The sequence below is a fragment of the Rhinichthys klamathensis genome, unplaced genomic scaffold (assembly GCF_029890125.1).
Source record: "Rhinichthys klamathensis goyatoka isolate OS25496 unplaced genomic scaffold, OSU_Roscu_1.1 h1tg000571l_1, whole genome shotgun sequence".
Taxonomy (NCBI): Eukaryota; Metazoa; Chordata; class Actinopteri; order Cypriniformes; family Leuciscidae; genus Rhinichthys; species Rhinichthys klamathensis.
This window is the reverse complement of record NW_026607037.1, coordinates 1,159,515-1,172,440: the sequence shown is the minus strand read 5'-3', so window position 1 is coordinate 1,172,440 and position 12,926 is coordinate 1,159,515. Positions and strand designations below refer to the sequence as shown.

General features: G+C 38.5%; 1 protein-coding gene across 1 annotated transcript in view; it reads right to left on the bottom strand.

Annotated features, from left to right (window-relative positions):
- Positions 1 to 366: 366 nt before the first annotated feature.
- The window catches only part of spop (speckle type BTB/POZ protein), a 97,081-nt gene continuing 84,521 nt past the window's right edge, over positions 367 to 12,926 (bottom strand). The window contains exons 7-11 of the mRNA XM_056239777.1: positions 8,441 to 8,618; positions 6,714 to 6,769; positions 4,065 to 4,187; positions 3,637 to 3,779; positions 367 to 1,706 (exon numbers count right to left, since the gene is read on the bottom strand). Coding sequence (XP_056095752.1) covers positions 1,562 to 1,706; positions 3,637 to 3,779; positions 4,065 to 4,187; positions 6,714 to 6,769; positions 8,441 to 8,618 — 645 coding nt within the window. The 3' untranslated portion in view covers positions 367 to 1,561. The remainder of the gene's footprint in view (positions 1,707 to 3,636; positions 3,780 to 4,064; positions 4,188 to 6,713; positions 6,770 to 8,440; positions 8,619 to 12,926) is intronic.

Sequence of the window (12,926 nt, the reverse complement as noted above, 5' to 3'; positions counted from 1 at the left end):
CATTTTTCCGGAAAGCTCACTTTGGCAAGCTGTTTCAAACTCCCGACATGAACACACAACAAACTTCATTTTGGCCTGATTTTGTTCAGAACGATGTCACACCGCTTGTTCTACGGTTTCACTTGAAATATATCGGGGGCCTTTGGTCTCTGTTGAACATATTTTTTTCGCTTCAGTTTGGAAAAGGTTTCATTTTATTTATTTATTTTTTGGTTATGTTTTACCGAATTTTTGTGAGTTTGCTCAGCACTTATGTGTGATTGGTTTTGTTGTATATATATATATATATATATATTTTTTTTTTTTTTTACAAACAAGATTAAGCCCCGTACAAAATTCCTTTCATGGAACCAAAAACCCTGTGTGTTGTCTGTCGGACAGGCTTTTATTTATATAAAAAAGCCAATTTTCTGTTTCAGCAAGAGATCCAGATTTGTCTAATCCATGACTGAGACCAAATATAAAGAGATAATGAAATCAGCAGAAAGCAGAATAACCGCTAAGATATATGCCCATAACACAAACATTATGTTCTGGCTGTTACAAAACAAGAAGAAATACAACACAGACAGGTTTGTGGGTTTTTTTGGCTTTTTTTTTCATACAGAAAGCCTGGATTCAAATACACAAGTGCTACAAGGAGGAAAAATCTCAAATAAACATCACAAAAAAAAAAAAAAAAAGAATTCCATGAGCATTTCCCCATTTTTACACTCCTCACTGGATTCATCAATTTATTCACCCTGTAAAAGGAGACCAAACAACTGTAAGTCCATTTGAACTCCATCTCCATTTGGAAGTCAGGCTAGCTTGTGGGTTGTAAGTCAAAGTTCATAACCGTTCTAGGTTTCAATTTTCCCAAGAAACAGAGGACAGTTCTGGAAAAGGTTGTTTGTCGTCACAGGAATCTACTAAACGCTGATGTCGTCATTACGAAGACACATGCTACCTATTAAAAAGTTATTTCGCAATGATAACGGAGTTTGTCCTCTATTCCTTTTCGAAAGAACAAAACCTCAATCCATGACTGTAAAGGGGAATGTCTACCAGCCAATCATTTTTTGGATGGAGGGATGAAGCGAAGATGGAGAACCGGTTCACACAGTGAAGGAGAGCACAAGGTAGTGCCAGTGGAAGGCGTTACGTAAAAAGTCCAGTCTTAATCCATCTCATGTTTAACTGCCCAACCAAAAAGCTCAACCTTGATTCATCCACCCATGCTCATGAATCCAGTCCAACAGAATCATTTCTCTCTGGAACAGATGGCCAGACTGGTGTAGAGGTTGGCCACATTTTTGGACAGAAATCGACCTGCAGCAGCCTCCACACTCAACACTGGAACCCGACGGTGGGGCAGCGACAAACAGGGTCCTCTGCGCTGGAGGGGTCTGTCTGGATAACGTGAAGGAAGGGGGCAGGTCAAGAGCTGGTTTAGGCATCTAAAGGGACAGAGCTTTGGGGGGGGGGGATGTAAATCTAAAATAGCGCCCCCCCTCTTGTAGGCAGTTGTCTGTTGAGTGTGTGTGCATGTGTGCGGGTTAGGTAACGGTAAGGGGCGGCACTAAGACTGTTTGAGGCGTTTGCGGGGAGGGCCCAGGAAAGGGCACTGGGCGGAGGCCAGGGAGCGGTATGCCTCGGCAACCAGGTGAGGATGAGACGCCACCATTGACTTCCACCCTGAGGTCTCCATCACATCAGACGCATGGCTGAGAGAAAGAGAGAGAGAAACATTTAGAACACAACCCTCTTCGCTGAGCTCAGCATCCCGAGGGCATTCACACTGCACTATCACGCACACCAAAAAATGGCCTTTAACGACATTTACTCTGAGTGTGTTTGTGTGTAAGACGCTGACCTCCCGCTAACCCCACCACGCTGTTGCCCCCAAACACTTGGCATTAATTGCAGCTCTTGCTCGCAGTGTCGACATCAGGCTTTGCGGGCAGATACCCATACCACTTTCCCCAATGCAAAAGGTCACTGCGCGGTCAACCATCCACAAAGAACAGGTTACAAACACGAGCTTTCCAAAATAAATGGGAAGTAAACAAGATGGAGGGCAAAAGAAAAACAGCTTTTAAATGAAAAAGCCTTGTGTTTGTAAATGTGTCAGTGGAAAAAAAATCTATACATTTATCAAGCATTCAGAAGTTAATTTGAAAGTGTTTGCTCAGGTTTCATGCACTGGTGCCCCTTTATACATGGTAAAGTTAGACATGACAGGAAACAATGGTGATATGAGCGGGAATGGGAATAGGACATGCTGCATGACTTAAACCCACATCTTTTGCAAGAGCATAATCTTTCTTAATATGCACTGAAATTACAATTCTGGCCAATACAGAGAAGTAATTAATCATTTTTTTTATGTTATGGCTGAATACCTGTAAAATGAATAACAATTGAATTTTATATATATAGTTAGAATAAATTAAAATAAACACTGAAAATTAAAATCAATAGTTTTAAATACTGCATTTAAAGAATTTAGGCATCACATTATAAAATACATTGTGAAAAATAGATATTTAAATGAGTGTTTTTAAAGATTAACTTTAAATGAGCTAGATAACAGCAAAGGTAATCCAAATCCAAACATATATAGGACATGAGCATGCACTATTAAATATTGAAACCAATAAATTAGACAAATCTATAAAACCTCCAAATAATATGTTATAAATATATTGCTATATTGTGAGCAGGATGCTCCTGCTGGCAGTCCTTGTCCTGTGATGACTGAACAAAGTCTGGCACTGTGTGGAAAACTGCTGCACTCTGACACTAAACTCCAACATGCCGCAATAAAACCATTTGAGAAGAGGAAGACGAGCACATGAACCAATAACATAAGCAGCAAACATGAAAGCAGGAAAAGAAGGGCAGAGAGGACGAATCATTTTGGGAAGGGGTGCTGGTGTGCATGTTTATTTGCTGTGTTGCCCTTGTTATTGATCTCCCTCTGTCTCTGCTGTTGTTGTGGCGGTGGGTGTTTTGTATAGAGACGGAGAGAGAGAGAGAGAGAGAGAGAGAGAGAGAGAGAGAACTGAAATGATATGGCCACAGTCCAGCTTCATGCCAGCCAAGTTACTGCCATCCACGAAATGAACTCAAAATTACACCGTCCAATAAAGCTGCTGCAAAGACAGACTGAACAAGCTAGTAAAAAAAAAAAAAAACTACAATATAGAGCATAAAAGATAAGTGTGGAGAGAACAGAGGAGGGGACTGAGTGAAAATAACAGTAAATTTAAAGAACTCAAAACAGTATTTGCTATTCTAAGAAGATTGAAAGGAACTGGTAAATGCATTTATTGTTATTATTTGCATATACAAATAATTATTGATTCGAATTAAAATATTTATACTTAAATATATATAATATAGTATACAATTAAAAAATAAATAAATGTAAATATTCCCATGATAAACATTTAATAATGGCAATATTTAATTGGATTTCTTAAATTTCGTATTTATTATTTCGTAACATGTGCGTGTGTGTGTGTAATATAAAAATAAAAATACATTTAAATATTGCCATTATTAAATGTTAATCCGTTTTTTTTGGTGGATGCCACTGAAAATGTAGGCAGGTCAAGTAAAATCTGAACTACAGACTGGAGTACCACTCACTAGTTGATGAAGTCGACGGCCTGCGTCTTGAGCTGGTCAGCACTGTGCAGGTCCGCCAAGATCAGAATCTCTGCTGCGTTTTCCACAGACAGACTTGTGCACAGAGCGTCCTCACACATCACCTTCAGCCGCTCTAGAGCATACTAAAGACAGAGGCATGCACTTCAATAAAAATATGTATGCTAGAGTTGGCAAAACAAAGCATGTACTATTGGCAGCCAATACTTGATCATCATTTTAGTTTGCTGCTTACGACACAAGCACATTCTGGTAATTTTATTGGCGTGTCTGGCAAGAAAAATGTGAATGCATGACTGTGAAGGGGGAAAAATGCCATTGTGACTTTTAATAAACTTATTTTAATTCTTCCTCTGTTTGGCATATATATATATAGCTAAATTTGGTGTTTGTGCGTGCGCAATACTCGCCTTGTCAGCAGCAGCGAGCAGGTCATCAGCCATCTTGTCCAGATTGGGTGCTTTGCCAGTGTAGATGAAGAACATCATCTCTTTAAAGACCTCAGCCTCCACGTCGTTTATCTCCACTCGGTTCTAGGCATGAGATCACAGCAGAATCTGGTCAACCTTACAGTCTCAGAGAACATCAGATCGAAAAACCCTCAAGATTCCTGTCAGTCTACTGACTGAGCTTTTGAAGTTTTAAGAGCTGACGTAATTGGACCTGACGCAGTTCAGGGTGTTAAAACTGTTGTTGAAGCATAATGCGTAATTGTGTCGAAGTCTGGCTTTTCCGCTTATTAACAGTGAACGCACCGAATTCACACGACCACTGACCTGCACCGTAGAGTGCGTACGAGCACACAATATGACAGAGTGACTAATTTATATATATAGTTCAGAAAGCCTCATTCCATTTTCTGTTCCTGCCCTGATCAATGTTCCGGAATGAGTCCTGCGAGTTTCTCTCTTCTGCCCAAGGCTGCCGGAGCACAAACTCTTTGTCGATTGTCGTGCTGGTAACAAAGGCTTTTCCGTCCCAGCCCGTCCATCACAGCTAAACTAATTAATGCAGCTACTGCTAGGAACTCCACCCCACCCACAGACTCACGGCAAGGTCAAATGAAAAAGTTCACTCAAAAGAAAAACACAATTTATTAAAGGCTATTACAGAAAATAAAAGTCTGTGTTGCCTAAAGGTGCGGCAACAGTCACATCTCAGGCTTTTTTTCACACACAAAGTTTTACCTCACTCCCCCTGCAGATTGGGAGTATCATAATAAAAGCTAGTTACAAATGTAAATGTAGGATTTGAGAATGAACCAGACCCAAATGAATCTTTCAGACTAATCAAGAAGCAGAATTTCATAGAAACTCCAGCTCTAAATCAGACAATCTTCCATTTGAGACTGCGCAAACTAATGAACGCTGGACGAGTCCCTTACAGTAACTAGGTAAAATTTAAGCGGCAAAGTCAAAAAAAAAAAAAAAAAAAAAAAAAAAAAGGACGGTTGTGATGCTTTCGATTCTATGACCAAACCTACAAGGGATTAGTTTGCCCAAACGTGAGAATTCATTGAAATATATCTTGTGTTCCACAGAAGAAAGTCAAACAGGATTGGAATGACATGAGGGTGAGTAAATGACATCAGAATATTCACTTTCTTTTAAGTTAACTATGCTTTTAACACGATGCATGTGGATGCACCGCAAGAGATGAAGATCACAGGTTTTACAGTTTTCACAGCTCCTAAAACAGCTCCACACCAGCCCAAAAAAAAAAAAAAGAACTTGGTCATCAAAAGTACTCGTCCACACCTGAAGCTCTGGTGTGAAAAGTCACTAAAGTATATATGTGCAGATTTTCAGGAGTCTTTGCTTTAGATATAAAAGAAAGACTCATCCGTTTAGTCTCTCTCTGATGAGGCATTTCCTCTCTATTCTCTTGAGATTTTCTCTATTGGAGCATCAAAGCCATCAATATTCTAGAGATGCCGCAGCTAAATCACTGAGCCCCAACCATCATCTAAACCTGACACACTCACTTTCACACGTGCCTATACGCAAACTGAGCCCCAGATCCCAACATTCATCTATTAACCACACGCACACACACTCTTTCTTAGCACTTAACTCAGCCTCACATATTTGCATGGACCCTCAATAAGCCACACAAGCAAAAGGAACAACAGGAAATCTCACTGCTCCACAAACCCCAAAAGCAAGCACATCCTGTCCCAAAAAATGGTGCATGATGAAACTCTGGGAAAGGGGGGATATGGAGAAAACGACAGGAGGAGGGAGGCAGAGGAATACTGGATCAGCAGATGGTGAAATATGTGAATATCATAGATGATGATAAGGAGGAAGAGCAGGAAGTCAGTCAGGGGAAGGGTAGGGGTGTAATTTCAGTATTATTTATATACTATTGCAGTACTTATTCATATAAGGAATTCGCTTTTATTTTTTATATTTATATCAGTGTTCTTTTGTTTTTATTTTTTTCAGTTTTATGAATTTCAACAAACTTATTTCAGTTATCTAATTGCGTTTAAAAAAATGTTTTTATTTATTTCAATAAACAAATTTATATATTTTTTTTTAATAGTTTAAGTTGTAGCTAACAATAACAACAATGCTGCGAATATATAAAATATATTCCAAAAATTCCACTTTTTGTATTTAACAAAGTGCAGCCCTCTTGATTTACACAGGCTATCCTCACTGCTGTGATCTATATCAGGCCTAATAAGACTGCCATATTAAAAAGCCACGAAAGAAAAATGGCAAATAGTGATGTATGATCGCTGATCGGCTATTGAAAACGAGTAGGAAGACGGTACAGCTGAGCAATTCTGTAAATGCAGAGGCATTAGATCTCAAACACACGGCCGGACTGAAAAGAATTCCTACTGAGAGATCACTAATACACTTACTGTATAAACCACAGAATTGAGACATCAGGAAAACACTTGCATTAAAAACAACATTAAATGTAATTGGTGTGAGGGGCTCTGTGATTGTGACAGCCTAAAAGGACTGGAGTTGTCTCACTGCTTTTGAAGATTAATGAGAGAAAATGGGAGAAGGGAGGGAGCCAAAAAAATACACCCGACTCACCTTTTTACTCTCCTCCATCTCGTGTTCAAACATAGCGCTGAAAACTGGGGAGCGTGCTGAGAAAGTAAAAGAGAGAGAGAAAGAGTTTGTTTAATACACAACACAAACTTACAACAAAAATTTATAATAGAGCAAAACAGCGATAGGCCACTTTTTCAGCAGCATTGGTTTCAAGTATTTTCCCCGAAGGCAATTTAAAAATGTTCTTTGATAAAGAGTTCATGCTATGAGCTCTGAGAAGAACCAAAACATTACAAATTTTGAAAACGATAAAAATCAGAAAAAGATACAAACAATACAATCTACTCTTTTATGAGGAACAGTTCTGCTTTCATGAAGCTTGGCAAATGACGTAAATCAATTCAAATTATTTGTATAATACTTTTGTGTTGTGTTTGTGTTGAAATGTTTCAGTCAACATCTACAGTAACAGCGGTTCCTCCGACAACTTGTGCCTTGGTGCAACTGCCGAACCTTTTGTCCGATTAACCCAGGGAATGGTGGCGGCTCAGACCTTCCTCTCTGTTAAGTCTGGATATGGAGTCAGATCTGTCTAGGGCAACTTTAACTTGTTTAAAAGGAGCGTGTGAAGTCCGGCACATTCTCTCCCTCACGCATACACACACACAGTCTAATCACAGCTCAGACACCAGCCGATCAGCTCCGTCTCCAAGGCGATTAATGAGCACTACCAGGTACGGCCAGATAACGAGGAATCCCGTCTCACCATGAGCGACAGCGGGAGAGAGTGAGGCTGTGTGTGAAACCTGAAAAACGCTGCCCTCTCAGACAGCATACATTGGTAGGAAGGTATTCAAATGTTCTCCTAACATCATGTCAAAAATTCTGTCTGGTCGATTTTTGAAGGCAGCACATATGCGTCTTTCGCTGCCTATGATATCCCACAATCCTGTGCGTGTGGGTCGGCAGTTAGATGAAATAAAATAAAAAATGCTGCTGGTCTGACAGAGCGGTTGAAAACAGCGAAATAGTTTATACATGTAAATTTTCAGCGTATGATGCATTTTTAACAAGATATAAGCATTGTGGTCATTAAATATTCACTTGGTTATCTCTAAAGCTCACATGAATTTGTTCTTGAAATGTAAAACCAGTTTCCATAAAAGGCGCCTTCAAACTAAAAAGCTGTCTGGTGAGTCACTGACTGACTGGGCAATGAGACAGCTGTCTTATTCTTTGAACAGCCAGAGGGAGATCTAAATATTATTTACTGATAAGACTTTAATGACGTCAAAAATCGACAAATAAATTTGTCAATATTTTTATGTAAACTTGTTGCGAATTTGTCATTAAAATGTACTAATGTATAATGTTTGGTGTGTCCCTACTTTAAATATCTGCATTAGTGTTGTTAACTAAAACAAACCAAAACAATTAAAAATAGTTTTCATTAACTGAAAAAAAAAAATATATATATGTATATTAGATGAAAACAAACTAAAAAAGAGAAAATTAGAAATGTTGCCTTGGCAACTAACTAAAATAAAATAAGTTGAAGTAGATATTAATCCCAGAAAAAAAAGAAAAAATTGAATTAAAAATATTAATAAATATTACCATAGTATATAAATAACACGAAAATTAGACTAATCAGCCAACCCATAAATTTACATCTGCAATAATTTTCTTTAAACTTGTGCATGACCAAATCTCAGCATATGTGAATAGAGTGCATGCGTGTGTGTGTCTGTGTGTTTACCACATACCTGCCAGAATAGCTTTGTGTGCCTGGAACTCTTGCCCAGCGACACACAGCGAACAGTCCGTGAATCTGGAATGTTCCCACAGTCCGCCCAGTTCATCTGCCAGGCGGCAGTCAGGGACCTTCACCATGTTCATGGTGTTCTGACCCGAGATATTCACGGAGTCCTGCACCACACTCACCTAAACTCACAAAAACAGAATGTTTTGCACATGAAAAATTTGTATTTTAGCAGTTACAACAATACTATCATACTAGAAAGAGATGCCTGCATATCAGCCCATGTATTGAAAGCGTGCATTGTAAAGGTAGTTAGACTGGTATATTGATCATGCCAATAATCAGCCGATATTTGATCCTTTTTGAGATGATCAGTCTGCTTGGTTGATTAACAGAAGTGGTCATTCCTCTCGGAGTCAGTTTCAAAATCGGAAAAAAATGTTAATTGATAGTTCACAATTTTAAATATTCTTAAGTGCCCATTGACTAAGTATTGGGGGAAAAAAGCAGAGTTTATTTATAAAAAAAAAAATACTGAGTGCACCTTTACATTGTTATATGTTATTATTCAATTATATATGAATTATATCAGCCATTAGCCACCCTTCTCCCGATAGTGGCCATTAAAAAACACACAGAAGCAGAACTCAATCACTACTTTAGGACACCAGATTCATGTCATTTAAGGACAACCATATGAAAAAGTAAAATATAATTTCTTCTCAACTTGACACGGTTATATTAGTATTAAATTATAATTAATTATATATATATATATAAACATACACACAAATCAACCACTACTTCAGATAGATTCATGTGTACTGGGTTAACCTTTGTGTTGATTTTAAAGACATTTAAGGACATCCATATGTCAGCCAAAATGGTAGATTCTGATTATCAGGGGGGACACTACAACGACTGTTCAACAAGGGCAGCCGTCTAGTTATCTCTTAATTTACACAAATTGCCTCAATTTGTTACTGGACTCTGTGTGTGAGCGTGTGTATGTGTGTGTGTGTGGTGGGCCACCATGCTGACTTAGCCACCTGTTCCCGCAGACATAAGCAGGTTCATTTATCTCACTCCAGGAGTCACACTCACACACACACTCTCTCACACACACACACACACAGAAATGACACAGGTTCTCACACCAAGTTAATCGCCGTATAAGGCACATTTCCTTAATGAGCAAAACTCCTCACAGACAAGCCTCAAGACTGAGGATATTTCAAAACCTTGTGAGCTTCCTTTACAACATTTTGGGCATCATAAGACAAGTACTGTATGTTCAATTTGAACTGTATAAAGGCAACGTTAGAAAACTGGACATTTCTTATTTGCTGCATAATAATAACATTCAAGCTCAATTTAGCCAATTAAACAAGTAGCACAATCCCAGAATGTTTGTGTTTAAAAAATAAATAGATTTAATTCGAGGATTATAGGCTGACAGGGGTGAAAATGACACAGAAGAGTAAAAGGGAGTGAGAATGAGACGGAGCTGGATGGAGATGGAGGAGAGTGAGTATGACACCGAGGAAGGGGGTAAAAGAGCACCACAAACAGGAAATTAAATGTCAAGGACCCTTGTATGCTCTTAATGGAGGAGCAGGTTTTCCCCTGAAGGAAAACAGGGAAGACAGCAGACGAGAAGGAGAGGGACAAACAAGGAAAGAGGGTGGGAAAACTAGCAAGATGAGGACAGGTTGGGGACCCAAAAAATACAACCATTTCCTGTTTACCCTTTCTGCTATCCATAAACTAAAAAAAAAAAAAAAAAAAAAATAGTAAATGTTGTAAATGTTCCCATTTTATAACCAGGTGATTAATGCATCAGTCGCTGTAATTTCATAATTTTTGTTTCATTTCAAATTAACATGAAACATGACAGAAAAATCCTCAAGATAGTGTTGTAATGTCATGATTCATATCAAATATGTTGGCTATATCAAGTCTTTTTTATTATTTTATAAAGCCTATGGAGAAAATGAGTGTTGAAAATGCTGCTGTAAAAGTCACTGGAGTTCTGAGTCAATCTGTATGTTTACAAACACAAGACTTTATCTTCAGCCTCAGAAATTGGACGGATCACTCCTTTAAAGTCGAGCACATCACTTTAATGAGCGGTGTGAGATGAGCACTAGAGCAGCTCTGTGCTGTCTGGACTCTTAGTATGAGAGAACGGTTTACTGTGTGTGTAAATCTAAACACAGAAACTAATGAGGGAGGAGGGTGTAAACTTGCGTGTATGCTATTCTCCCCCTGAATTTAATTAATGAACCTGCAACACACGACAAAAAACTCACTGAGTTAAACCCATGTGCGGACATTCATCACACACTCATTAGTGGCACGCAAAACAGAAAGAGGAAGAGAAGGAAAAAAAAAGAGAAGAAACAACGCCAGGTGACTTCCTGCATCTATAAATACACACTTAAGGACAGCGGCAGTCGTGACTACTAGCACTAGGGATGGGCATTCGATTAAATTTTCTTAGTCGATCGTCGGGAGAATTAACGATCGACTATCGATTAATCATTAATATTTTTTATATATTAAAATTAATTATTTATTTAACTTTTTATAAATTAAAAATGCAATGAAAATACAAAAATACAGCGTGTTTTTCCTCGATGAGATCTTTATTACAAGATAATCAACTTGCGGCAGTTAAACTGGACATTCGGCTAAACTTGAAATATGCGCTGCGGTGCTCTAAAAAGCAACAAAACCTGCAGCTGCGAGTTGGCGTCCTCAAACAGAGACCCGATCGTTTGTTCCAAAATAATAATAAAAAAAATCATGTTAAACAATAACTTAACCAAAAACATAATAATACTCAATGTAACTCAAAACTATCCAAGGTACGAAGTCGAGAAAGAGTGTGAGAGAGATTAGCCTACCTAACAACAAATTAGGCTACTTAACAAAGCCTCAAAAAAAATATCTATTAACTCACATAAAACTTCTGCACCAGTCTACTGATTTTTGTTGAGAAAGATAAGCATGTTGATGACATGGACTGGGCCTGGGGTCGGACCGCAACATGGTGACCGTCAAGCCTCGTTTATACTTTTGCCTGGCTCTGCAGCGTGAGTCTCCGCAAACGGACGAGGCGTTTATACTCCACGCGCTCGCCTGTAAAACGCCGAATACCGCAATGACGTCATTTTTGCCTCGCGCACCTTTGCTCGTGCTTGTGCGGACGCGTCGAGGTCGAGTGTAAACAAACTCTTCAGTCCAGCCGCCGAAAACACCCGCTCTGAGGGGACTGACGTTGCCGGGATGCACAGGTACCTCTGCGCTAACTTGACCAGCCCGGGAAACAACTTATTCCGTTCACTTTCCACCCGTCTGCAGTGGTGCAATCCAGCGGTTCATTCCTTCAAGGCTCACATTACGCAACGCAACCATATTACATTTACATTTACATTTAGTCATTTAGCAGACGCTTTTATCCAAAGCGACTTACAACTGAGGACTAAACCAAGCGAGTCATCGTGAAGAGGCAAAAGCAACGCAAGAAGTGCTCAAAATACAAAGTTCAGACATAGCTCGGAGTAGCATAAGCCAGGCAAGCGAGGATTTAGAGGAAAGGATTTTTTTTTTTTTTTTTTTTTTTTTTTTAGTTTTAGTTTTAGTTTTATCGATAACAAATTAACATGATCGACGAAATTCTTAATGATCAATTATCGATCGTCGATTAATAATGCCCATCCCTAACTAGCACTGCATCAGCCTCATGCTAATGAGCTTGTCCAGGTCATAATGCATTCATTGATTAATCAAACCAAGCAGTGAGTAAATTACACACACTTTAATTAATTACCACACTGTATCTTCTAACTTCATCTCTTAATAACAAACACACCTCCACTGAGCACCAATGCAAAAGACATTAAGCACAGAATTCCCCACTACATCTCAGATATAAAACAGAAATGGACATTATTCGCTGATCCCATTTACAAAAGCTTTCTATTTCAGATAAATGCTGTTCTTTTGAACTTTCTATACATTAAAGAATAGAACAACATTTCTGAGGGATCATGTGACACTGAAGACTGCAGAACATTTAGCTTTGCCAACACAGGAATAAACTGCATTTAAAAAATTTATTTAAATTGAAAACAGTTATTTTAAATTGTAAAAAAATATTTCACAATATTACTGTTGCTGCTGTATATTGGATCAAATAAATGCAGCCTTGGTGAGCAGAAGAGACTTATTTTAAAAACATTTAAAAAAATCTTACCAATCTATGGTTTTACGTATCAGGACATAATAAAACTATCATCTGGTCCTTGGCAGGTCTACAAATTAGGAAAATACAACCTGAGATGAACAACAACATGACATATTACACCATGTCATTATTTATTTAACAAAAACTAGGCCAAAATGGAGAAGCCATGTGTGAAAAACTTAGTACACCCTTACTGCTTCCATTGGAATTAAGAGGGTAAGTAGCAGTCAGTCACTGC